The sequence below is a fragment of the Ovis canadensis genome, chromosome 6 (assembly GCF_042477335.2).
Source record: "Ovis canadensis isolate MfBH-ARS-UI-01 breed Bighorn chromosome 6, ARS-UI_OviCan_v2, whole genome shotgun sequence".
Classification (NCBI taxonomy): Eukaryota; Metazoa; Chordata; class Mammalia; order Artiodactyla; family Bovidae; genus Ovis; species Ovis canadensis.
The window spans coordinates 84,908,208-84,934,374 of record NC_091250.1 but is presented as its reverse complement, the minus strand read 5'-3'; the positions used below and the strand labels follow the sequence as shown (position 1 = coordinate 84,934,374).

Here is a 26,167-nt window from a genome sequence, read left to right as displayed (position 1 = left end):
GTTTTGACTAAAGGACATGATTTGTCAAGATGTTTTCTCTGCTGAAATTGGCATGAGGAGGGCGGGTTGTATCTGATGAAATTGCACAAGGCCCTTTTACCTCCTTTTACGAGCGTTGTTAAACTGCGTGTTGTTGTTCCCTTTCGTATATGGCCGTGCTTAACTGGAAAAAAAAATAAAAGATTTATGAAAAACACTCACAGAAGACTCAATGCTTGCCTCTGGGCCCTCAATAGGAGTTCCTGCGAGTGCTCCATGGCCTGGGCCCACAGGATAGAGGGGGCAGCTGCTCAGGCCCACCTGGAAAAGCTGGAGCTGAGATACGTTGTTGGCAATTAACCAAGTGGCACCAACTTCATCAAGGAAAGCCCTCATCGGGAGGACCGAGTGTCTCCGAGAATGCAAGGGCAGCCATGCAGTGAGCCTCAGGAAAGACTGGGCCCAAGAACTGGAAAGCCATCAGGAAACCAGACAGTTCTTGAAGACGGGCTGCAGCCTGCAGAGATGCCAAGAACCATCCCAGCTCAGTGTCCATGCTCAGTGAACGAGAGTCAAGTGAACGGCTGGGAGCTGTGCCACAGGTGCTGGTGCTTCTTAGGAGCCTTGACTGGGCCCCATCTGTCTTAGAGCAAGTCTCCATTCCCAGGGGAGGGTCTCACATTGGGCCTGGGTCAGGGGCCCATTCCTGCACCATTCAGCTGAGGTCGGAGGAAGGCAGGACCACATTGTAACTACACGGCTGCCAGGAGCCCACCCTGTGGCCATGCAGATGGAGGGGACTGTTCATGTGTGAGCTGGACAGACATCTACAGATGCAACTACGATGGGGTGAAGGAAGCTGTAAGGACAAAGGGCAAAAATGATGAGCTTCAGGTGCAATTTGATGTCAGATCCCTGGACTGAGGATGGTCATCAAGTCCAGCTCCTCATCGTTTACATAAGAAAAACACAACTCAGAGATGAACTGTTGGCTTAGGCCCATTATACTTAATAGCGTTTCTGATGAGAGGAAAACATCTCAGCATTTGGTGTCTGTTGATTAAATCAGCACAAGTCTTGGAATTTGTTTGCAATACTATTTATAACTATTGTTTATATTTTCTCCTTCTCAATTATGCTCCATACTGTGGTTTGATTTTTGTGTAACATTTGCTAAATAAGATCCATAAGTTCTAGTGAGTTAGATCTTGGAAGGAATCATTAAACACAAACTTGGTTTTGGCCGGCTACAAACTTTGCCTGCCTGTGAACAATTACCGAGAGCCTCTTACATGCTAGTCGCTGCTGTGGGTAAGGAAGATGCAGACAGGCTAGCTGTCCTACCTGCTACAGCACAGCTCACATTGGAGAGCTTACAGTTAGTTAGGGAGAAGGACAGGAACCTTGAGAGTTGTGGGGACAAGAGAGAAGTGGTGTCTGGGCGGGCTGTGAGAGTACAGAGAAGGAGGGGCTTAATCAGGGAGTCAGAGGAACTGAATGTGTCTGACCAGGAGTGAGATACAAAGTGATGGAAGTTCTGGGCTAAGTCGAAGGAATTCCAGGTAGCTCCAAACGGCTGGAGCTCAGAGCAGCCTGTGAGGAGTGGAAGAAGTTAAGACAGAGAGAGAAGCAGAAGGCAGGTCACGAAGGGCTGGAGGCTTGACATTTGACCAGAAACCATGAGGTTTTATGCCATGTTTTTTAGGAATATAGAACCAGTGTATTAGAGAAGGAAATGGCAACCTGCTCCAGTATTCTTGCCTGGGAAACCCCATGGACAGAGGAGCCTGGCAGGCTACAGTCCATGGGGTCATGAGGGTTGGACACAACTTAGCAAGCAAATCACCAAAACAACCAGTGTATATTTTATAGAGATCACCTGGCAGCAGGGAACGAGGCCAGACTGGCATCAGATTAGGGAGAGAAGGTAAGAAGAGTCGGGGTCAGGTAGGGGCTGAGGGGATGAAGGCAAGGATGCAGCCCTGGTGGGTCCCACTGGACTGGGCGTTGATGGGATGTGGAAGTAAATGAGGGCATCGTCCAGGGCCCCTCGTCCAGTCGGGGGTGATTGGATGGCAGGTGTTTACATTCTCTCTGACTCAGAAGCAGAAATGGAGAAGAAAATAACTTGTGTTTTAGAGTTTAGGTGCCTGTGAGACAGCTTTGCAGCTCAGCAGAGCCTGGGCCTGTGGTAGCGACCTGGGGACACAAGCCCTCTGAGGCCTGGACCATGGACAGGGCAGGGCCACTCAAGGAGGGTGTTTGGGAGAAGAGGCCCCAGCAGTCAGGAACACAGTGTGTGATGGGACAGGGCAAGCAAGAGGAGAGCCCAGGAGGCAGGAAAGACACTGAGAGGGCTTGGAAAACAGAGAGGGGTTGGGGTGGAGTGGGGAGTCTCCAGAATGGGGACGCCATCCACGGCAGCAAATGCAGCAGGGAGGTCGAGCTAATGACAGAGGGACTTTGGCAGCAGGGCAGCCTTTGCACTGAGATGAAATAAGTCCACGAGGAAACTGGTAATTGGCTGACATTGCCAAAGGACTAAAAGTACAGAGTTTTAAGAGATGAAAGCTAGTAAAAATGCTTTCAGTTTGAAGAATCTGTTTATAAATGAGGGCGTGTGGAATGTGTCCCACTCTTCTCTGAGGCAGACCTGGATTTCTGTCTCAGCCCTATAGCTTATGAATTGGAAAACTTGGGACAACTCACTTCACCTCTGTAAGCCTCACTGTCTCTGTCTGTAAAATGGAGCTTCTACATACTTCATAGATCCTAAGATTGTGCAAAGTAATGCTTGCCCTGTGCGTGCCTGTGAAGTCGCTTCAGTTGTGTCTGACTCCATGCAGCCCTATGGATTATAGCCCACTAGGTTCCTCTGGCTGTGGATTTCTCCAGGCAAGAATGCTGGAGTGGGTTGCCTATTCCCTTCTCCAGGGGAATCTTCCCTACTCAGGGATCAAACCCATGTCTCTTACTTCTCCTGTGTTGGCAGGTGGGTTCTTTACCGCTAGTACCACGTGGGAACCCCAACCCTGCTTTATTTCCTCCATAGCACTCACTGCTTTCCTCACTTATCAATTTACTTCTGTATTTTGTCATTTTCCCCAACAAAAATATAAATTCTTTGATGGCAGAAATTCTTCTTGGTTCATTTACTGCTGAGTTCCCAGTGCCTACAGCAGTGCCTGGCCCATAGTACTTGCTCAATAGGTATTTGTGGAATGAGTGAATAAATGAATAAAAAGCGGAGCTGGACGTCAAGTGTTCAGTGGCGGCAGCAGCGCTGTTACTGACTCCTTTTGGGACAAGAGCCATTACGAGGCCACCTTCAAAGTCAGCACAGCTGCTCTCAGGGCCCAGGGTCCTTTGAGCCAATGCTCCCATTATGCTGTCTCTCTCCTGCAATGCCCCCCCACTGTTGGAGAATGGAGGACCTGACTGTTGCCTGTGCTGGGGACAGATGAGTCAGTCATGAAGAGAAACAGAGTGGAGGAGAATCAGCAGCTGGGTTCCCGGAATGCCCAGAGAACTCCAGGGAACCAGGAGCAGAGGAAACACTTCCCATAGAAACCAGTCAGGACATCAAAGAGTGCTCTTGGGGCCACAGCTGCAGAGAAGGTGTCAGCAGCCTTGGCTTCAAAGGCTGGCTAAATGGTGGGGAGAAATGGTCTTCTCTGACCAGAACTGATGTCTTAAAATCACAGCCAATGAAGGTTTAGAAATGTCTTAAAGTCACAGCCAGTGAAGGTTTAGAAAATGAAAGAAAGGGCAGTGAGCCCGACTTGCTTTATTAATCTGCGTGTTTATGATGGCAGTAATGACGTTTACATCTTGCAACTTCAAAGTGCCCTACACCGTGAACTCACATACAAATGAGACTCAGCCGAGTGTGGCTGATTATAAGGAATGTATTATTCTGATGGAAAAGACTGGAAAGACTCCACTTCCCAATAGTCTGCCAACTTGATGTGTTCTATAAAGGAAGCTGGTATCAAAACATAAATCTAAACAGAATCCAAAATAGCAAACAGCAACATGCATTAATGGCACCCGTTAATTTGTACCAAAATCAACATTCTCTCAACTCCTTGGCCCAGGGGTATTGATCCTTGTTGCTGTTTCTTTTTTCCTTTTCATCTTTCAATGCATCCTTCCAAGATTCTTGCAGTGTATTTCAGAGTCCGGACTCTCTTATAGAAAGCATATGTCTTTGAGAACATGCTGTACCAATGTGAAGTTCTGAAGCCAGTTGTATTTCCTTCCCAGGAATAAGTGAGAAACAATTGTTTGTAGGGTTGGAAGGAACTTCAGGTTGTTACTCAGCCAGGAAAAGCATGCATAGAACGGAGTGTCTAAAAGATCTCTCTCTTAGAGAGCTAAGGAAAGAAAGACATCTCCAGTTAACCCGTGGACCTCATCCATTCATTCATTCTTTTTATTCACGCAACACTTGTTGAAAGTTTACCGTGAGTTAGCTCTATGCCCAGAGCCCAAAATACCAAGATAGATACAATCAGTCCCTACCCTCCAGTAGTTTACAGTCTAGGAGAGGAGATAGGCAGGCCTATCAAGGTTGCAGCCAGTGTGACAAGGCCAGAGCAGAGGTGTCTTTCAGATTCGGGTCGTGGGGCAGGAGTTGAGAGGTGGTTAGAGAGAGATTTTTAGAAGCAAGGATGGCTTTTAAAGAGAGAAGAAGGAGGTAAAGAAGAGCAGACAAATATGCAACAAGCAGCAAAGGTTTACTGTATAGCACAGGGAACTACAGTCAATATCTTATAATAACCTATAATGGAAAATAATTTCAAAAATAATGCATGTGTATTTGTATAACTGAATCACCTTGCTACGTACCTGAAATGTAAGTCAACTGTACTTCAATAAAATGCATATATTAAGATACAAAGAAGGAGAGGCAAGGGCACTTTATACAGAGGAAGTTATCCATGCCGCGTAACATAAAACAATGCAGATGGTGCTCAGAGTGTGACGGGCGCAGACAGAGGCCACTGGTGTGGCTAGGCCAAACCCACCGGTGCAGTCCCAGCCAATTCCTGTGGGCCCCAGATCTTTCCCACTAATATAGAAAAACCCTCAGATTATATCATTGAGCAAGAAAAGCAAAGTCCAGTACTGAGCGGCTAGAAGTCAAGATGGCAGTTGCCCCTTGGCGAGGTAGTGACGTGAAGGGGGCTTGAAGGGATCCAGAGTGCCAGCTTTCTGTTTCTGATCTAAGTACTGGTCACAAGGGTTTGTTTAGTTTATGAAAACAAATTGAACACTTGTGATAAATGCTCTTTTCAGGGCAAGTGTTCAGTAAAATGTTACATGTTTAGCAAAAAATTTTTTTTTAATATCATGCATTCATGGATGGTTCAGGTCTTTGAGTGACTTCAGCAAACAGTGTATATGGAGGAGATGAAGATGGAGACAAAAAGCAAAGCCATGTGAGAAAAACCTTCTGTACTAAATTGAGGAGTCTGAACTTTATCTTTCCTGGCTCTGAGCATGCGGTGGAGGTGATGGGTGTTTAAGAGTGTAACCTCTGCAGTTTGGCCCCTGCCTCCATGATTTAGTCACTATGTGTAAACTTCAGTCTCTTCATCTGCATCATATACCAATGACTGTATTTGCCTCCTAAGGATTTTTGAGAATCAGATAAGATAATGCACAAAGATTCAATAATAAATACTTGCACTTTAGAAAATTCACTTAAGCAGGAATGAGAAGAATGGATGGGGGTGGCCAGAAGAGGGACAGGAAGACAAGTCAGAAGACCCTAGCAATAATCTTGGAGAAGGCAATGGCACCCCACTCCAGTACTCTTGCCTGGAAAATCCCATGGATGGAGGAGCCTGGAAGGCTGCAGTCCATGGGGTCACTGAGTCAGACACGGCTGAGCGACTTCACTTTCACTTTTCACTTTCATGCATTGGAGAAGGCAATGGCAACCCACTCCAGTGTTCTTGCCTGGAGAATCCCAGGGACGGGGGAGCCTGGTGGGCTGGCGTCTATGGGGTCGCACAGAGTCAGACACGACTGAAGCGACTTAGCAGCAGCAGCAGCAATAATCTAGTAAAGAAGAAATGAGGGAGTTCCCTAGTGGTCCAGTGACTAAGACTCCAAGCTCCCATTGCAGGGAGCCAGGGTTCAGTCCCGGGTCAGGGAGCTAGATCCCACATACCACAACAAAGAGTTTGCATGCTGTGACTAAGACCTAGCGCAGCCAAAATAAATAATAAATATAAATATTAAAAAGAAGAAGAAATGAAAGCCGACCAGAACAGGGATAGTGGGAATCAAAAAGAGATCAGTAAATTGGAGGGGGCAGAATTAATAGGACTTACCTAGGAGATCAAAAAGATAGCAAATCTGAGATGACTTCTGGGTATCTGGCTCAGGGGACTGTGAAGGTGGTGATGCTTATAAAAAGTTAAGAGAAGGAATAAACTTAGTGGGGGTGGGCAGTGGTTAAAATCATGCATCAAATTTGAAATGTGTTAAGTTTAGGAATGCCAGGAGGCATCCAGGTGGAGATGGCCACTGGAACTAAATAGAGATGCTAAAGACATAGATTTGAAGAATTAAAAGATTATTGGAGGCATATAAGTAGATGAGGTCCTCAAGTGAGAGTACCACAGTTCACTTCAGTTCAGTTCAGTCACTCAGTCATGTCTGACTCTTTGTGACACCATGGACTGCAGCACGCCAGGCCTCCCTGTCCATCACCAGCTCCCAGAGTTTACTCAAACTCATGTCCATTGAGTCGGTGATGCCATCCAATCATCTCATCCTCTGTCGTCCTCTTCTCCTCCCTCCTTCAGTCTTTCCTAGCATCAGGGTCTTTTCAAATGAGTCAGCTCTTCGCATCAGGTAGCAAAAGTATTGGAGCTTCAGCTTCAGCATCAGTCCTTCCAATGAATAGTCAGAACTGATTTCCTTTAGAATGGACTGGTTGGATCTCCTTGCAGTCCAAGGGACTCTCAAGAGTCTTCAACACCACAGTTCAAAAGCATCAATTCTTCAGTGCTCAGCATTTTCACATCCATACATGACTACTGGAAAAACCACAGCTTTGACTACATGGACCTTTGTTGGCAAAGTAATGTCTCTGCTTTTTAATATGCTGTCTAGGTTGGTCATAACTTTTCTTCCAAGGAGTAAGTGTCTTTTAATTTTATGGCTGCAGTCACCATCTGCAGTGACATTGGAGCTCAAAAAAAAGTCTGACATTGTTTCCACTATTTCCCCATCTATTTGCCATGAAGTGATGGGACCAGATGCCATGATGTTAGTTTTCTGAATGTTGAGCTTTAAGCCAACTTTTTCACTCTCCTCTTTCACTTTCATCAAGAGGCTCTTTAGTTCTTCACTTTCTGCCGTAAGGGTGGTGTCATCTGCATATCTGAGGTTATTGATATTTCTCCGGGCAATCTTGATTCCAGCTTGCGCTTCATCCATCCCAGTGTTTCTCCTGATGTACTCTGCATATAAGTTAAATAAGCAGGGTAACAATATATAGCCTTGACATACTCCTTTCCCAATTTGGAACCAGTCTGTTGTTCCATGTCCAGTTCTAACTATTGCTTCCTGACCTGCATACAGATTTCTCAAGAGGCAAGTCAGGTGATCTGGTATTCTCATCTCTTGAATTTTCCAGTTTGTTGTGATCCACCCAGTCAAAGGTTTTAGCTTAGTCAATAAAGCAGAAATAGATGTTTTTCTGGAACTCTGTTGCTTTTTTGATGATCTAACAGATGTTGGCAATTTGATCTCTGGTTCTTCTGCCTTTTCTAAACCCAGCTTGAATATCTGGAAGTTCACAGTTCACGTATTGCTGAAGCCTGGCTTGGAGAATTTTGAGCATTACTTTACTAGCATGTGAGATGAGTGCAATTGTGCGGTAGTTTGAGCATTCTTTGGCATTGCCTTTCTTTGGGATTGGAATGAAAACTGACCTTTTCCAGTCCTGTGGCCACTGCTGAGTTTTCCAAATTTGCTGGCATATTGAGTGCAACACTTTCACAGCATCATCTTTCAGGATTTGAAATAGCTTAACTGGAATTCTGTCACCTCCACTAGCTTTGTTTGTAGTGATGCTTCCTAAGGCCCACTTGACTTCACATTCCAGGATGTCTGGCTCTAGGTGAGTGATCACACCATCGTGATTATCTGGGTCATGAAGATCTTTTTTGTACAGTTCTTCTGTGTATTCTTGCCACCTCTTCTTAATATCTTCTGCTTCTGTTAGGACCATACCATTTTGTCCTTTATTGTGCCCATCTTTGCATGAAATGTTTCCTTGGTATCTCTAATTTTCTTGAAGAGATCTCTAGTCTTTCCCATTCTATTGTTTCCTCTATTTCTTTGCACTGATTACTGAGGGAGGCTTTCCTTGCTATTCTTTGGAACTCTGCATTCAGATGCTTATATCTTTCCTTTTCTCCTCTGCTTTTCACTTCCCTTCTTTTCACAGCTATTTCTAAGGCCTCCTCAGATGGTCATTTTGCTTTTTTGCATTTCTTTTTCTTAGGGATAGTCTTGATCCCTGTCTCCTGTACAATGTCACAAACCTCCATCCATAGTTCTTCAGGCACTCTGTCTATCAGATCTAGTCCCTTAAATTTATTTCTCACTTCTACTGTATAATCATATGGGATTTGACTTAGGTTATACCTGAATGGTCTAGTGGTTTTCCCTACTTTCTTCAATTTAAGTTTGAATTTGTCAATAAGGAGTTCATGATCTGAGCCACAGTCAGCTCCTGGTGTGTTTTTGCTGACTGTATAGACTTTCTCCATCTTTGGCTGCAAAGAATATAATCAATCTGATTTCAATGTTGTCCATCTGGTGATGTCCATGTGTAGAGTCTTCTCTTGTGTTGTTGCAAAAGGGTATTTGCTATGACCAGTGCGGTCTCTTGGCAAAACTCTATCAGCCTTTGCCCTGCTTCATTCTGTACTCCAAGGCCAAATTTGCCTGTTACTCCAGGTGTTTCTTGACTTCCTACTTTTGCATTCCAGTCCCCTATGATGAAAAGGGTATCTTTTTAGAGTGTTAGTCCTAGAAGGTTTTATAGGTTTTCATAGAACTGTTCCACTTCAGCTTCTTCAGCATTACTGGTCGGGGCATAGACTTGGATTACTGTGATATTTAATAGTTTGCCTTGGAAATGAACAGAGAACATTCTGTCATTTTGGAGATTGCATCCAAGTACTGCATTTCGGACTCTTTTGTTGACTATGATGGCTGCTCCATTTCATCTGAGTTAAATTCACCCATTCCAGTCCATTTTAGTTCGCTGATTCCTAGCACAGGGTCAAAGATAAAGGCCAAGGAGTATCGACAGTTGAGCAGACCAAGAAAAGGAACCTATGAAGAAATGTGAGAAGAAGCCATGGGAAAGGCAGCAGGGAGACCCCAGAGAGAGTGCTATTGTGGTGGCCAAGAAGGATGTCATCAGCTGGGACACATGCCACAGAAATGCCCAGATAAATGAAGACAAATGTCTGTCGACCCCCATCTGTGACAGCCATTGGTGACTATAGAGAGAGCTATTACAGGGGGACAGCTGGACAGAAGCAGCACGGCTGTGGGTGTGTGGTACCTGGACTGGAAGACAGCCATCAACAAATGCAGTCAAGGGAAGGAGCCACAGGGCAGAAAGTTGGGGGGTGGGGCGGGGAGTCTAGAGTCTTTTTCTAAAGATCCAAGAGTTCCGTAACTTTGTCCAGTATTCCACACTGCCCATTTGGAAGAAGTTTAGACCTGCTTTTCCTTCTTTCTTCCTGCCTTTTGTTTTTCCCCTCCTTCCCCCGATTTCTCCCCATCCTTCCCTCCCTCCCTCTTCACTCTGAGTTTCCTCTTCAGAAGCCAAGGAATAACTTATGTAACTGGAAGCATTTAATGTATTACCTTCCTAAGTGTTTTAAAATAAGATACTGAAAAGTTATATTTAGGCAAGGGAGTCAGAAGAACCAAGTTGAAAATAGAGTTGGAGCCAGGGTAAGAGAAGGGCTGGCTCTCTTCCTCTCAACCTGCTGCCCACCCTGCCACTCATGGGGACCATCCTTTGGCCCAAAGACGGCTTACGTGTTAGTGAGTGTTGTGAGCACAGACACTTACCTACTTTGCCTACCCTCTTCTGGCTGGAGACCAGCCTGCTTCTCCCGCCTCTGGCTTCACTGGTCATGCAGCCAGCTGGCAGCATCCTTCCTATAATGACTCCACGCGGCCGTCCTGCTCACTCCTTCCAGCTGGTGACCTCTTGCCTGCAGAACTTGGCTCATACCACTTGCACCCACTCCTCACTGAACCATCCTGAACTTGCAGGTAGGACTGAAACACACTGTCTTCAGGAACCCCCTCTTGTCCCCTTCAGTTAGTCACCAGGTGTACACGTTGGCATTGTGCATTTCCTGAGAGGGTGCTGGGAGGTGCTCTCATTTGAGTTGTTTGTGCTGTGCCTCATTGGTGCGACCTTAAGGCCCCGGCAGGGATTCTCCATGACATTCACTGCAGCATTGCATGCAGCTGCAATCCTCAGCTGAGGTTGGTTTGCAGAAGGTAAGGGCATGAAGTGCCCTCAAGGGTGGGCACGGGGCTCTTGCATCTTTGTGCACCCTTCACCTCCTCCCCCCTAGGGATGTGACCATCTTTCAATGCCACAGGCATTTATTGAGCACCTATTCTGAAACGGCACTAAGTACTCTGGGACTTCAGCAGTGACCCAGGCAGACAAGATTGCTGCCTCCTCAGTTTGTGTTCCATTAAAGGAGACAGCCATCAAAGAAACGTGTGTAAGCAGAGACGATGACTCCAGGCTGTGGCTATCGCCTGGAAGGAACTGCACAGGCTCCGTAAGGCAGGAGCACGTTTGTGTTGAGACTTGCAGACTGAAAAGGAAGGGAAAGTTGCCCTCAGTATTCTCTGTTATTTAATAGCTCCTGCTCCTTTAACTGGAGAAGGCAATGGCACCCCACTCTAGTACTCTTGCCTGGAGAATCCCATGGATGGAGGAGCCTGGTAGGCTGTGGTCTATCAGTTCAGTTCAGTTCAGTCGCTCAGTGGTGTCTGACTCTTTGCAACCCCATGAATCGCAGCACGCCAGGCCTCCCTGTCCATCACCATCTCCCGGAGTTCACTCAGACTCACGTCCATCGAGTCCGTGATGCTGTCCAGCCATCTCATCCTCGGTCGTCCCCTTCTCCTCCTGCCCCCAATCTCTCCCAGCATCGGAGTCTTTTCCAATGAGTCAACTCTTCGCATGAGGTGGCCAAAGTACTTGAGTTTCAGCTTCAGCATCATTCCCTCCAAAGAAATCCCAGGGTTGATCTCCTTCAGAATGGACTGGTTGGATCTCCTTGCAGTCCAAGGGACTCTCAAGAGTCGTCTCCAACACCACAGTTCAAAAGCATCAGTTCTTTGGCTCTCAGCCTTCTTCACAGTCCAACTCTCACATCCATACATGACCACAGGAAAAACCATAGCCTTGACTAGACGGACCTTAGTTGGCAAAGTAACGTCCCTGCTTTTGAATATGCTATCTAGGTTGGTCTTAACTTTTCTTTCAAGGAGTAAGCGTCTTTTAATTTCATGGCTGCAGTCACCATCTGTGGTGACTTTGGAGCCCCCCAAAATAAAGTCTGACACTGTTTCCACTGTTTCCCCATCTATTTCCCATGAAGTGATGGGACCGGATGCCATGATCTTCGTTTTCTGAATGTTGAGCTTTAAGCCAACTTTTTCACTCTCCTCTTTCACTTTCATCCAGAGGCTTTTGAGTTCCTTTTCACTTTCTGCCATAAGGGTGGTGTCATCTGCATATCTGAGGTCCATGGGGTCGTGAAAAGTCTGACACGACTGAGTGACTTCGCTTTCACTTTTCACTTTCACGCATTGGAGAAGGAAATGGCAACCCACTCCAGTGTTCTTGCCTGGAGAATCCCATGGATGGAGGAGCCTGGTGGGCTGCCATCTATGGGGTCGCACAGAGTTGGACACAACTGAAGCAACTTAGCAGCAGCAGCAGCAACTCCTTTAACTTCTCTTTCAATAAAATATTTATGTAAAGGGCTGTAGGAAGGCGACGACGTGCCGGGCATGCTCCTGGTCAATGGGCAAACACCCCCTAACACATTGTACTCCTAACAAATTATAATCTCTCTAATGGCTATTCACCGCCCCTGAAGACGCCTCTAATGCTAGGTTTTGTTTTGCAGGTGAGCCGGCCTCATCCCAGCGACCACCCTCTCCTCATCCTCTTCGTGGTGGGCGGAGTCACAGTCTCTGAAGCCAAAATGATCAAAGACCTAGTGCCCTCCCTGAAGCCGGGAACCCAGGTACTGAGTTGTCAGTGACGCTTGGTGACATGATCTGAATGGGAAGCCTGGACAGGGGGAAGGGTGGGCCTCCGTTAGGCTTCCCAGCCGTCTGCGTCACCATCCCCCAGCGTCCTCTCCCCTGCTCCTTCTGCCTGTCCCAGGCCTGAGACCTCTCCTACCCCTGGGCTACAGTGCTGTTCCACCCACTCCTGAAAGGCATGTCTTCTCTGATGTCCAAGCAGTGCTTAATTACTCTTACCAGGCTCTAGATAATTGAGGGCGGCTCCCAGGGACCCTCTCCACCCCATGGAGAGGACAGAAAGACACCTCGTCCGGACAGTGACAAGTGCAATGTCTTTCTTCTCTGCCTCCTGCCAGGCCCCGTCTCCCTCCCCACAAAATGCCCCTGGTGGTTAAGGCACAGCCCTCCTCTATCTGCCTTTTACTAGCCAGGTGAGAAAAGCCTTCGGTTTTCTCACTGAACCGACAGGATGGGGTGACTGTGAATCTTAACTCAGAGACGGGAGAGAATATGCTTCTTAGTGTTGTGCGCAGCACACAGCCCTCGATACAGGTGGCCAAGGTTATTATCAAAAACCACTTCTGAGCAGTTGCCACCCTACCCTGCAGCAGGAGCTCGGGGAGAGGGACTTGAGGAACAGGCAAGGACTTCCCTGTCTCTGGAAGCTCTCAGCTGGCTGGGGCAGCAGAGCCTGTAACTCAGTAGGACTGAAAACTCCTTGCCTTAGTAGTTTCCCAAAGCAGCCTGAAACAGGAGGCCGCAAGCAGACTTTACATGGGAGGGGATCCCAAGAAGCGGAAGGGAGGGGACTGGAAGAGAGAGAGTGGAAGGAGAAAAGCCGGTACAGAGAGCATGGCCAGGCTGCTTGCTGCTGTGGGCACCCCGGGCCGAGGACTGTCCTCGGAACTGGAGCGCCTGGGACTTCACCCTGAGGTTGAGGCTTGTCTCCTGGGGCCTGTCTTCAGCTTTGTGTTGGGTCTGTATGCTGCCAGCAGCCTTCTGTGGTTTGGAGACAGCAGAACAGAGATGCCAGTGCAGTGCTTCGGGTAGGATGCTGGCTCAGAAGAGAACTGTCCGCCACAACCGCACAGAATCCTGGTGGTATTCCAGCCATGCCTGGCTGACCCACCCCCCAACTCCCCAGGGGAGAGGTACAGATGCCCATGTCTCCCACTTTCACCCACTCAGCCAGCCAAGGAGCCCCTATCCCTGCTGGCATCCCAGGCAGCTTGCTGATGGCTCCCCATTGCTGACCTAGCCTCCTGAAGCAAGTGTGCATTCCTTGAGGACAAAGACTGGGCCTTCCCAGGCCTGTGCACAGGACAGGAGCTCTGTCACCTTGTAAAAAAGGCCAGATATCTGTGGGTCTCCAAACACCCAACTTAGGAAAGGGACCCAGGTGTCCCGGGAGCCATGATATGTTTTTGAGCAAAGGAGTGACCCGTCATTGGCTATGGCCACTTCTGCTCTTACTAACACCTGTCTTGGTCATAGCTGGTGGGATTTCGGATAAAGTGGTAAATTCAGCCTCATCTCACACCCACTCTGTCAGCAGTGTTCAGGGTCTGTTTAGTGAGCAGTTGTTTTTTTGAGCAAGACGTTCTCTTTTTTATCAGCAAGCATGCTTCTCACTGCCCCTAACATGGTGAAGCAAATTCTTAGCTGCTGCATTGTTAACTGGCTGACAGACATGTTAATCTCCCCTCTAAAAGGATGAAATGCACACTTTTTCAAAGCCGTGTGACCTGAGTTTGACAACAGAGACCCGGAATCTGCAGTGGCTCAGTGGCTGGGTTGCAACTGACCGACCTTGTGCTCAATCATCTGCAGAGAGAGTAGCTCAAAGAATTGGGGGCTTAAGGAGCAGGCGTGCCTGCTGCTTGTCCTTTGTGCAGAAAGCTCCCCCTGAAGAGTTAACAGGGCCTAGGAAGATTCCAGAGAGGAGTTATTTACCATCATGGCCTTCATTCCAAGTCCTGAAAGGAGGTGGATTACCTGCCTGTTTGCTGGAGCGACACCTGCGGAGGCAGGTCTCCCGGTATTAGACCTCCACAGACTGGCAGCTAAGTCAGCCCAGATCTGAGATGTAACCAGCTCCGGCTTCGGAGGTGCATTCAGAGGGATGAGGGCTGGATGCTCTGGCTATACACGGAAAGGCCTGCTGGTCTGTCGCCTGCTTAGACCTCTGTTGAGGCGCGCGTGGGAACAACTGAAGTGGGGCAGGTCTGGCAACCAAGAGAGTGACTCTAACCTGACCAATGATTTAAACATAGGAATCTAATACTGCTGTCTGATACATATCTAATCCAGCCTACATGTAAAGGTCCCTGGGGATGAGGATTTGCCCCTTGCCCATAGCCTACCTGAGTCCTGGAGGCCTTGGCCCTTAGGACCATTTGCTCTGCTGATTCCACCTCCATTCCCTCTGAGGTCTCACTCAGCAGTTGCTGCCTGTAGCTCCCGGGCCCCACAGAATCTCCAAACAGATCAGGCTCACCCCTCCTCCACAGGTCCTCTTCCAGGCTGCTCTTCGCCAAACTAGATGTCTTCAGTCCCTCCAGCCACCTCACCGCAGCCCGTGCCCATGAACCTGGGTATCCCAGTTCCCAGGCAGCTCTCCTGGGACCCTGGTCTCTCTTTTCAGGCTCACTCACACCTGAGCACCTCCCTTGCCAGGGGCTGAGCAGTGCAAAGGTGCTGGGGCCACCTCCTCCTCCCACCACGGCCCCTACCTGCCGCTGGGCCTTCTTTTCCTACCCCTTTCTGCTGGCCTCTCTCCCTAGCCTCAGGACTTTGCACTTATTTTCATTCCAGCACCTCAGAAAGGATGTGGCACTGGGTGTCATGATTACTCATTGAATATTGAACACTAGAGGGCTTCCCAGGTGGCTCAGTCGGTGAAGAACCCCCTAGAGAATGAAATGGTATCCAGTAGTCTTGCTTGGGAAATCCCATGGACAGAGGAGCCTGGGGGACTACAGCTCATGGGGTTGCTAGAATTGGACATGACTTAGTGACTAAACCATCACCGTTGACCACTAGAACCTCTACTTGCATTATTGAAGTACTGTAAGATAAAAGCAGTTTTTCTGGAGACTATACCAGCCTGTTATTGATTCTGAGATTATGGACAACTGAGACCAGCCTGTCTTTTGCATCAGTTGCTGTAATTCATATCTATTCCATACCACATAGATGCTTTTTGGACCCAGGAATAGGAACTTAACAGCCTCTTAAATTGGATTAATTATTCAGTAAACATTTACTGAGCATCTCCTCTGTGCCAAGCACTGTTCTTTGTGCTGAGGATAGAGCAGTGACCAAGCCAGACTTGTACCTGCTTTCATGGGATTTACACTCTAATAATGAGTGAGTGACTGACATCAAACACAGAAGCTTCAGCCAGTCGTGAGTGTTCTGGAACATAGGCAGGTGCTCTGATGGGAATACCTGCAGGAAAGGGGTGGAGGCGGGAGGGTCCTTCCGATGGCATCAGCTTCTCCTGAAGGAGAGGGTTGATGAGCTGAGATGTGCAAGGCATTCAGGGATCCACTCATCAAAGGAAACTGCCAATAGAAGCCACGTAAGGCCCACATTTCTTGGAGAGAGAAAAGCTTCCTCTAAATTATTTCATCTGACTGATGACTGTCATTTATAACTTTGTTGCTACTTCTGTCTTAGATATTCCTTTGGAAAAGATGTATAGATTCATTACATATTCTAATGTGTTGTCTATAGATTATAAGATAAAATCAAGCATGTATCTGCTGATACTTTTTAAGTTGACCTGTCTTTATACTTAGAGTGTGTTGTGTGTTAGTTGCTCAATCGTGCCCAACTCTTTGCAACCCCATCAACTGTAGCCCACCAGGCTCCTCTGTCCATGGAGTTTCCAGGCAAGGATACTGGAGTGGGTTGCCATTTCCTTCTCCAGGGGGTCTTCCCAGCCCAGGGATCAAACCTATGTCTCCTGCAGTGCAGGCAGGTTCTTTACCGACTGAGCTAGAAATGTCTCTTAATAGTAGGCTTACCTGGTGGCTCAGATGGTAAAGACTTTCCTGCAGTGTAGCATCCCTGGGTTGGGAAGATCCCCTGGAGAAGGAAATGGCAACCCACTCCAGTAATCTTGCTTGGAGAATTCCATGGACAGAGGAGCCTGGCAGGCTACAGTCCATGGGGTTGCAAAGAGTTAGGCATGACTGAGCAACTGTCACTCACTCAAGGCACATCCAGAAATAAATTCCCTTTTACAGAGGGCGATAAGGATCTCATGAAACAGTGGCATTCAGAAACCACGTTAGCACCTGCTAGTCCCAGAGGATGGCTGTGCTACACTACAGTGGGTATGTTTTCTCTGCTCTCCTCCCCTGGTTGTTGCTAAACGTGCTGATGAGAGAAAGTGGGCAGCTAGAGAAAGCCCTCTTCCCTGACTACAAAAAAAGGGATCAAACAGGCAGCCTCTCAACCCCACCCCAAACAGCCGCAGCCACAAGCAGCTGACTTTGCAGGCTTGCCCTGGCTCTGGAACACATGTGCCCAGCACTGGCCTCTTCTCACTGCAGACAGCTCTGCAGGCTGAACCCTGGAGCTGGGAGGTGGCCAAGATGCCAGCCAAAGGCTGGGATTGTGGGAGGAAAATAACAGGGAGGGACCCTCCCAGAAAGTACAGGGAAAGGCCAGTGCAGGAAACAGGGAGAGACAGAGTGGGCCTGACCTGCCGCCATGGCTCTTCACGGTACACGTTGCCCAACCACGCTTTCATGTGCGTCTACATTTCTGGAACCAAACACTCAGTGAGACTGTAATAGACAAAAAAAAAAAAAGAAGTAGACCCAGAAATATGCTCATACACTTACAATTTTGTGCCACTGTAGACGTTCGAGGATAACTAAATCCTGACTCTAAACCCTGGCCCCAGGTTATTCTAAAATTTAACGCAAGCCCTCAAGGAGAGAAGTCAGGCAACTTCTTTTTTTTTTTCTTCTGGTCTGCATTTAATTTGTTATGAAGTTTCCTATTCCAAGGAAAATGTCAGTGAGATTTACAATTTTTCTTCTTTACCTTATAATTTGAAACATTAGACAGCATCACACATGTTCATATTATTCATATTAATATTGCCCTTTATTCCTATATACTTTGTGTATCTTTGATATTTGATGCAATCCTCTTAGCAATGTTGAAGTCATTTGCAACAGAAGTTTCTTATTGTTTTCCCTCAAGTAACTTATTTTTAAACAACCATCGGAAGGGACAAAAATGGAGACATCTGAAATCTCAGGGGATTCTTTAGAAGAGCCTAAGCATAACGCACTCACCCCACCAGCAACACAAAGGCAATGGGTTTTCCAGAGAGCTTGATCATGTCTGTTTTAATCCGCTATCCCAGTGGTTTAACAAGACACACCTTTTATGTTTAACACACGTGACACCTGTACAAATGAGGACAAATAGTGCCCTGAATATGGTATGTGCTCAAGAGCCAGTTCATCAGCTGGATGAATACGCATGTTGGTGCCTGTGCATGGGAGTTGCTTGTACTGGAAGCATCTCCCAAGTTTAAGAGAAAAATGGAGAAAAAACATTAATGTCCCCTGCTCCTTTCAAGTCACAGTGTTGGAAGTCAAGGGATATGAGTCTAAATCCTGGGCTGCCCTGCTTCCTGTCTTTCAGCAGAAATAGAACAGGAAGATGCTGGCACCTCCAAATTATAGCAATGGCCCAAAAAAGCGAAAAGTGGAGAGAAAGCAGGTGGACTGGGCCACTCCCGCAGGAACTAGGGCAGTCTGAGCACAGAGACAAGCGGTTCTTCTTTCGGCTGGAGGAGAAGCTGCATGGAGCCCCAAAGGCTGCTTTTTAGGGGCTTGGTTCCAAGGTGCCCTTGGGCCCTCTGGCCCTGCCTCACAGATGGAGATTTTCATCCTTGTCCTCGGTTGCTTGAGAAAAAGCCGGTCCTCTGAAAGGAAGTCTCTAGTGCTTAATTTGCCTCATGTTGCACGTTTCATGACTATGTTTATAACATTTAAATTTCATATCCAGCAGGCTGATTTAGGATTGCTTTAAGCATTTTCTTTTTCATTTTAGAGTGCCTTTCTGCTCCCCCTCCCGCCATTTAGCTAAGATTTTTATAATTTTAAGGACTATTTTAGTCAAATAATGCAGAAATACCTTCACTTGAATAGGCTAGAAAACTGAAAATGAACAAAAGACACCTGAGATGTGAAAATACTTAAGGACCATCAGCTATTATACTGTAAAGGAAATGTTAGCCATATGATCCTGCTTGTTCTTCAAAATAGGAATTTTAGACAAATGGGTTTTCAGTTAAACCAATTTGAAACAAATTTATACAGAGCCATTATATTTGAGCTACCAGAGCCTCTTGGTGTGAAAAACTCACTGCTGAACATGGCTAAACCCACTCCCTCCTTCCTAGTCTTGTTTTTATTTATTCAATTAATCAATCATTGGCTAACTTACTGTATCAGGGATCTGCTAGGTATCAGGCACTGTGCTAGGAAACAACAAAGAAACTCAAGGAAACAAGGAGTACAGTGTAATAGCAACAGCCATGGGAACATCCTCAGTCATCAGGGAGAGGTGGTCTGGGAAGGCTTCCTGGAGGTGGTGATGCCTGAGCAGATCATTGAAGGATGACTAAAAGGTCTTCAGGCAAAGAGTTGGTAACTCTCATTCTAGATGAAGAAACACCCCCAATGTTCCATTTGTGAAACTGCAAATAGTTTAGAGTGTCTAGAATGTGGAACTGATGATAAGGGGAATGCTGTGGCCAGGGGCCGGGGTGTGGAGTGCTGAGCAGCCATCAGACTCCAAAGTCTTGCGATGCTCTCTAAGAAGGTCAGGCTTATAGATTTTTGGTTTGTGGTTACCATAAGTTTTTGATATAGTAATTTATCTACATATAAGACTGGTCTCTTAATTTCAAATGCATGTCCGATAGCCTGCATTTGTACTCTCCTCTTCTCACGGTTGCTGGTTTTGAATTCGTATTTGTGTGGGGGTGATTTCCTACCCTTACTGTACATTTGCCTTTACCAGTGAGCTTTCCCATTCATAATTTTCTTATTTCTAGTTGTGGCCTCTTCTTTTCCATCTAGAAAAGTTCCTTTAATATTTGTTGTACAGCTAGTTTGGTGGTGCTGAGTGCTCTTAGCTTGTGCTTATCTAGAAAGCTTTTGATTTCCCTATCGGGTCTGAACAAGCCTTTGGGTAAAGTATTCTTGATTGTAGGTTTTTCCCTTTCATCACTTTAAATATATTATGCCTCTCCTTCCAGCCTGCAGAGTTTCTGCTGAAAAATCAACTGATAACCTTATGGGGATTCTCTTGTATGTTATTTGTTGCTGTTCCCTTGTTGCTCTTAATATTTTTCTCTTTGTCTTTAAGTTTTGCCAGTTTGATTAATATGTGTCTTGGTATGTTCTTCCTTCAGTTTATCCTATATGGGACTCTCTGTGGTTCTTGGACTTGAGTGACTATTTCCTTTCCCATATTAGGGCAGTTTTTGGCTATGATCTTTTCAGATATTTTCTCAGGCCCTTTCTCTCTCTCTCTTCTCCTTCTGGGACCCCTATAACGTGAATGTTGATGCCTTTAATGTTGTCCCAGAGGTCCATTAGACTGTCCTCAGTTCTTTCATTCTTCTTTGTTTATTCTGTTCTGCATCAGAGGGTCAAGCTTAGAAAGGGTGGAGGAAGGCAGTCAGGATTTGCAGCCTGTGAGTAAATGCTATCAGACTTACACGTGAGGACGACGTCTCTGGCACATCCGCCTCCCCTGTATCAGCCCAGTGACTGCTCTGTGCTGAACAGAGGGAACGCAGCAGAGGATGAGACTAGAGAAGGTGGTGCTGCTAATGAAGGTGATAATAGCAGGCACCATTTTAAGCCCCTCCAGAGCCTGTCATTGTGCTGAATATTTTATATCTATGTTCACATTTGATCCTTCTGATAGTCATGTGAGGTGGATGTCATTATTTCCACTTCACAGACAAAGAACTTGAGGCTCAAAGTGATCCAGCAAATTCTCTAGGGTCCGTCATCTGGCAGGTGGCCTGTTGGACACTCCTAAGGCCACCGTACCATCTGGCGGGAGTCCTTGGTCCCAACGTCCTTCCCTGCTAATGACACTGACACCTCTCAGCTACTTCACAGACTGCCTTTGTTTTCCATTTGTTTCTTCCCAACCCTCCAGAACACACACCCAAGACGGCCTCTGGTTCAGCCCCCATGCCAAATACCACTTGTCTAGTTGTGACAGGGTCCCGGTCCTTAGTGCTGGCTCAGTGCAGGTGACTGGGCAACAGTCCATCAGCCACGACTGAAAGCCCAGCCTCCACCCTGAGAGTGATGGATCTTTGGGCTTAGTTGTCACTGCCCTGGAAGTCTGCACACACCCGAGTCTACAGCCTTTCCCTCCCAGCTCCTCTACTGTGTTCATGAGACGCACGCATCCTCAGAGACTCGCTCTAGCCATTATACTTGCCCTCACCTGAGCCAGAGAGAAATCTGCAGTCTTGGCTTTGGAACTAAGAACCCCAGGGGTTAGCATGGTCTAACCATGGTGGTTAGCCCCATCTAACCCAGGTGGAGGGGTCTGGCAAGCCCAGGGCAAGGGAGGGGCCTGTGGCCTAGCTACCTGTCCTCCTGTACTTCACGAGAGTCTGCTCTCGTGCGAAGGATTCTTGTCTTTATGTGTGCTCTTTTTAAAATATCTGAATAAGGGTCTTTTAACTTGTTATCTGGGCTTCCCTGGTGGCTCAGATGATAAAGAATCCGCCTACAATGTGGGAGACCTGGGTTTAGCCCTTGGGTTGGGAAGATCCCCTGGAGGATGGCGTGGCTCCCCATTCCAGTATTCTTGCCTGAAGAATCCCCATGGACACAGGAGTCTGGCGGGCTCTAGTCCATGGGGTCACAAAGATTCAGACATGGCTGAGCATCTAAGCACAGCACAACCTGTGGCCTATGAATCCTAGTTAGCCACAAACTTCACCTGAAACTGTATTCAAAATCTTGTATAGATGAACATGCATGTATTTTTCTAGAGAGTTCTTAGTTTTCATAATATTCAAAAGGAGGCCTGGGCTTCCCTGGTGGCTCAATAGGTAAAGAATCTGCCTGCAATGCAGGAGACCCAGATTCAATCCTTTGGTCAAGATGATTCCCTGGAGAAGGCAATGGCTCGCCACTCCAGTATTCTTGCCTGAAGAATCGCATGGACAGAGCAGCCTGATGGGCTACAGTCCATGGCGTCTCAAGAGCTGGACACGACTTAGTGACTAAACCACCATGACCCAGTCACAAAATCACAATCAAACAGCAGCTCAGAATTGCTGAGCAGCTTGTGTGCTTTAGAGTCTTCACCTTGGGTAATCCTTGCCATAATTCTACAAAATTTATTTTTCTCCTGGGATGGATAAAGTGAGGCCACAAGTGGAATGACCTTCTCCAGGGTACGTAGCCAATCAGTCATGGTGCCGGGCTCTGGTAGCATCTGATGAGCCTGCTGGTCTGGGTACCACCATTCTCAACTATCTGTTGGACTTGGTCTCGAAGACCCTGAGGGGTGAGTAGAGGCCCTCTCCAGAGCCACGTATTCCAGTGGTGTCTACGCCATGTGATAAGACGATGCCAGCGTTCACTCTCTGCCCTCAAACTCTCATCACATGGCTTTCAAGGAAAAACGTGAGCACAGACTGCAGTGTACTTCTTCTGCCAAAAATATGACTTGACTGATATTAACCATATATTTTCAAGGATAATTCTCTTTCAAAATAAAAAGTAATCACTGCTTTCAAAGGTTAATTTTTGTTTTAAACAGAAAACTTTTTAATACTGAGAACAAGAGAATTCTAAAATGCTTTCTTCTATCCTCCCTTCCCTCTGCTTGTCCTCCACGTAAGAGAGTAGGCTCTGTTTTTGGCCAGTGAATTGCTGACTTATTGGTTTCGTTCTACCTAGCACAATATGGGGTGCAGAGGAGAAGAGAGTGAGTGAGTCTCTTGCTCCCCACCAAGAGACCCAGCCAGGTAGTGTGACCCCTTAAAGCCCAGGCTTTCTGGCCACCTGGGACCCCTGCACTCAGGAGCTGAGCTCCAGAATCTGACTCCAGTGCCTCCTTCCTCACTTCCCTCCATCATCTGGGTGTAAAACCCCTACCTGGGAAAACCTCACCAGATTGACAGAGCACATCACTGCCCCAGCCCAGCACTGGGAACGAGCTCTCCCAGTGCTGCAGAGGGAACTCTGCCCCCCAGGAATAGCTGAGTCTTGGGGAAGCAGACGGGGATACGATGACAACGATACGATGATGTCCAAGTGTCCATGTGGACTCAGGGAGTAAGCAGCCTTCCCAGAGCCCTTGATAATGAAAAAGTGACCCAACAGGCACTTGGACGCTGGAGCCAGCCTGCCTGGGTTGGAATCCTGATTCAGCTTCTTCCTGTGTGTCCTTGGTCAAGTTACTTAATCTTTCTGTTTTTCATTTTCCGTATCTGCAAATAGGGTTGTTACGAAGATTAAATGGATATTAAATGAGAGCATCCTCTGTGCCTGGCACATCCTAAGAACTAATAAATATTAGCAAATATCATTATTATCACCATTGTCATGGGTGGAAATGTGTCCCCTCCCAAAAGATGTTAAAGTCCGAACCCCTTGTACCTGTGAGTGTGGCCTTATTTGGAAATGGGTCTTTGCAGACGATCAGTTTAGATGAGGGCTTCCCAGGTGGTGCTAGTGGTAAAGAACCCACCTGCCAATGCAGGACATGTGGGAGACGCAGGGTTCAATCCCTGGGTCAGGAAGATTCCCCTGGAGTAGGAAACGGCAACTTGCTCCAGTATTCTTGCCTGGAAAATTCTATGGACAGAGGAGCCTGGCCAACTGAGCAACTGAGCACAATGAAGATGAGGTCATTAACCAGTCCAAGTTCAATGCATGAAACGGGGCACTCAAAGCTGGTCACTGGGACCCAGAGAGATGGGATGGGGGAGAGGTGGGACGGGGGTTCGGGACAGGGGGATACATGTACACCCATGGCTGATTTAATGTATGGCAAAACCCACCACAATATTGTAATTAGCCTCCAATTAAAATAATTAATTTTTAAAAAAAGATGAGGTCATTAGGCTAAGCTCTCATCCTATGCAACTGTGTCCTTATCAAAGGGGAAAGAGAGACCCAGAGACAGACACGCAGAGGGAGGACAGGGTGAAGACATGAGGAAGCTTGAGAGGGAAGCTTCTCCCTCGCAACCCGTAGATGGAACCAACCTGCCAACACCTTCATCTTGGACTTCTGACCTTCTGAGCTGTGAGATGATGACTTTCTGGCATGGAAACTGGGTACTAGGAGATAGATACAGTCATCATCGTCATCATCACCCACAGCAACATGCTGCTCTTGAGTATGCCTTCTCTCTTTCCCTGAAGGAGCAAAGCCTCCCTGGAGGACAGAGGGACCTCTGTGTGGAGTTCAGATTACCAGATCACAAAGCAAAGGTCTGATTTAGTACAACTGAGCAGCAAGGTGGTGGCTAGGCTTGGCCCTGCCCAGTGCCCACCGGTTAAAGGCTCAGCAGACGCAGCCCCACTGTCCCTGCAAGCCACCCTTCCTAGCCTGCGTTCCCCTTCTTCCACCTGGGACTCGAGAACTCACTGGCATTCTAGCAGCTGCCTTCTGCCCTCTCCTCCACAGCATCCACTCTATGCCTTCCCTTCAAAGAAGTGTGTTGCATTTTATTTCTTGTTATCGAATAAGCTGGGCTTGGCTCTCCTAATTGTCTGCAATGTGTTTGCCCCTCCCATTGTTAGGTAATCGTGCTGTCCACGCGACTCCTGAAGCCACTTAACATCCCTGAGCTGTTGTTTGCGACTGACCGGCTGCATCCAGACCTTGGCTTCTAAGCATCTCCTAAGAAGATGATCCCTACCTGAGCTGGAAATCCCAATATTGTTATCTGTTAAAATCCAAATCAGTGTCCCTGTTACTAATCATGGTTATGACTGAATGTTGTCCAAAGGATCTTCATAACCACACAGTGTGAAGTATTGCTGAGATTTTTTTAAAATCATTTTTCTAAAGGAATCAAACTGCCTTTCAGCTGGCCTAATTCATGATAATGCCCATTTATCCTTACCCCTCTCTCTGTGATCTTTCCGACTCCACCTGCAAGTTCATTCATTCCAAACAAGTGCCTGTCAGTGAGTGTTGGTAGATTACAAGCCGTTTGATCTGCAGTTGCTCCAGGAGAAGTTAGACATGCTTTAGAATCATGGGTGTCAGGAAAGTTTGGTTTTCAAGATAATGTAGCTGAGGAGGGAACATTGCAAATGGGATGTGAGGCTTTGTTTCTCTCTTGATCTGAGACATTTCTAAACAGGGAAGGAAAAGAGGGGGGCGGCTAGGGCAGTGCCAATCGTCTGCCTCTGTTGTAAATCTCCTGCCTTTACAAAGAGCTGCGTTGTTCCTGTCTGCTCACTGGGCAGGGCTGCCAGCCTGCCTGGAACAGGAGTGGGAGAGAGGTTGATTGGAGCACTGTGACAGCCCATGAAAGGTTTCCTCTCCTCCCAAAGCAAGGCTCCAGCAAAGATATCTGGTCCAGGAGGTCTAGGTTGGAACCCTACCCCTTATGACTTATGATTACACATTTCGACTTCTTTCTTTTCTGTGAATCTTAGTCTTCCTTCTAGCCATAACAGAAAAACCTAGACCCACAGAGTGGAATTATATAAGAACTCCAGCAGAAAGGGACCTCTTGGAACCCATGCATTTGTAGGTGTACAGTTGATGGAAATTTCTAGCATCTCTAAAAGATGTTTATAATAAAGAGGGAAAGCTGAAAAACAATGACTGGTGTGAATTGAACAGGCAGAAGAAATAAAATGTAAACCAAAATGTGTCTCTACCTTTAGTTCTGTGCAAAACACTACCATTTTATGAGAAAACTGTGAAGTTGGAAATCATTTTGAGATGTCATCAAGGCAGGTTTTCTTGACCCCGACATTCTTTATTTTGTCCGAGTATGTTTCCCACCTAACACTGGTTCTTTCATGGTGCTGAAATAGTGGAGACCCCAGATGCTTTCATTCATTCTACTGAGAAGTTTGAATTTGAGTAAGGGAGAAAATGGCAGATAGCTCCGAAGAAGTGATCATTAAAGCCAAGATCACTCTTTTTAAAAATGAATAAATAACCTCTTGAATCCCCTGGTGGTCCTGTGGTTACAACTTAACATTTTCCCTGCAGTTCCCTTAGTTCCCTGACCAGGGAACTAGGCATGGCCAATAAATTAATTAATTCATTAATAAAGTAAATAAGTAACCTGGTGTGGGTCTCCAATCTGTATTCATTTGATCACTCATTCATTCCCAACTCCCCAGTGGCACGTGCCAGGCAGTCCCCAACATTCCAGGACACAGTGGGGAATGAGGCTCATGCTGGACTCCATGTCTCTCACAGAATGAACATCTGGGGCTTTTCCCAATGCTTGGGCCCTGTGAGAGGATCTGCTCAAGGTTAAGTTTCAAACCATATGTCTATATGCAAAGGAAACTTCCAGAAAATACAGAACTCAAACTGCTACCAAGCGGTTCCCTCTGGGAAGGAGTCTATCATAGGAGGACTAAGAAAGGGTGACGCCTCACTCTCAATACATTTGTGTCATTTGAATATTTTCACAGTAGATGTATTGATATATTACTCTTGGGCCTTTACTGTATTTTTACAAGTTGATTTCCTCTTGTATAAAAAGAATATTCCAAAGCTTCTAATCTGAAGTGGTAAACAAAGGAAGTTTCTGATTGTAAATGTTACGTATCATC

General features: G+C 46.8%; 1 protein-coding gene across 1 annotated transcript in view; it reads left to right on the top strand.

Annotated features, from left to right (window-relative positions):
* The window catches only part of SCFD2 (sec1 family domain containing 2), a 400,263-nt gene extending 374,591 nt beyond the window's left edge, over positions 1 to 25,672 (top strand). Inside the window, exons 8-9 of the mRNA XM_069594121.1 lie at positions 12,198 to 12,317; positions 24,158 to 25,672. Of these exons, the coding sequence (XP_069450222.1) occupies positions 12,198 to 12,317; positions 24,158 to 24,250 (213 nt within the window). The 3' untranslated portion in view covers positions 24,251 to 25,672. The remainder of the gene's footprint in view (positions 1 to 12,197; positions 12,318 to 24,157) is intronic.
* The last annotated feature ends 495 nt before the right edge of the window (positions 25,673 to 26,167 follow it).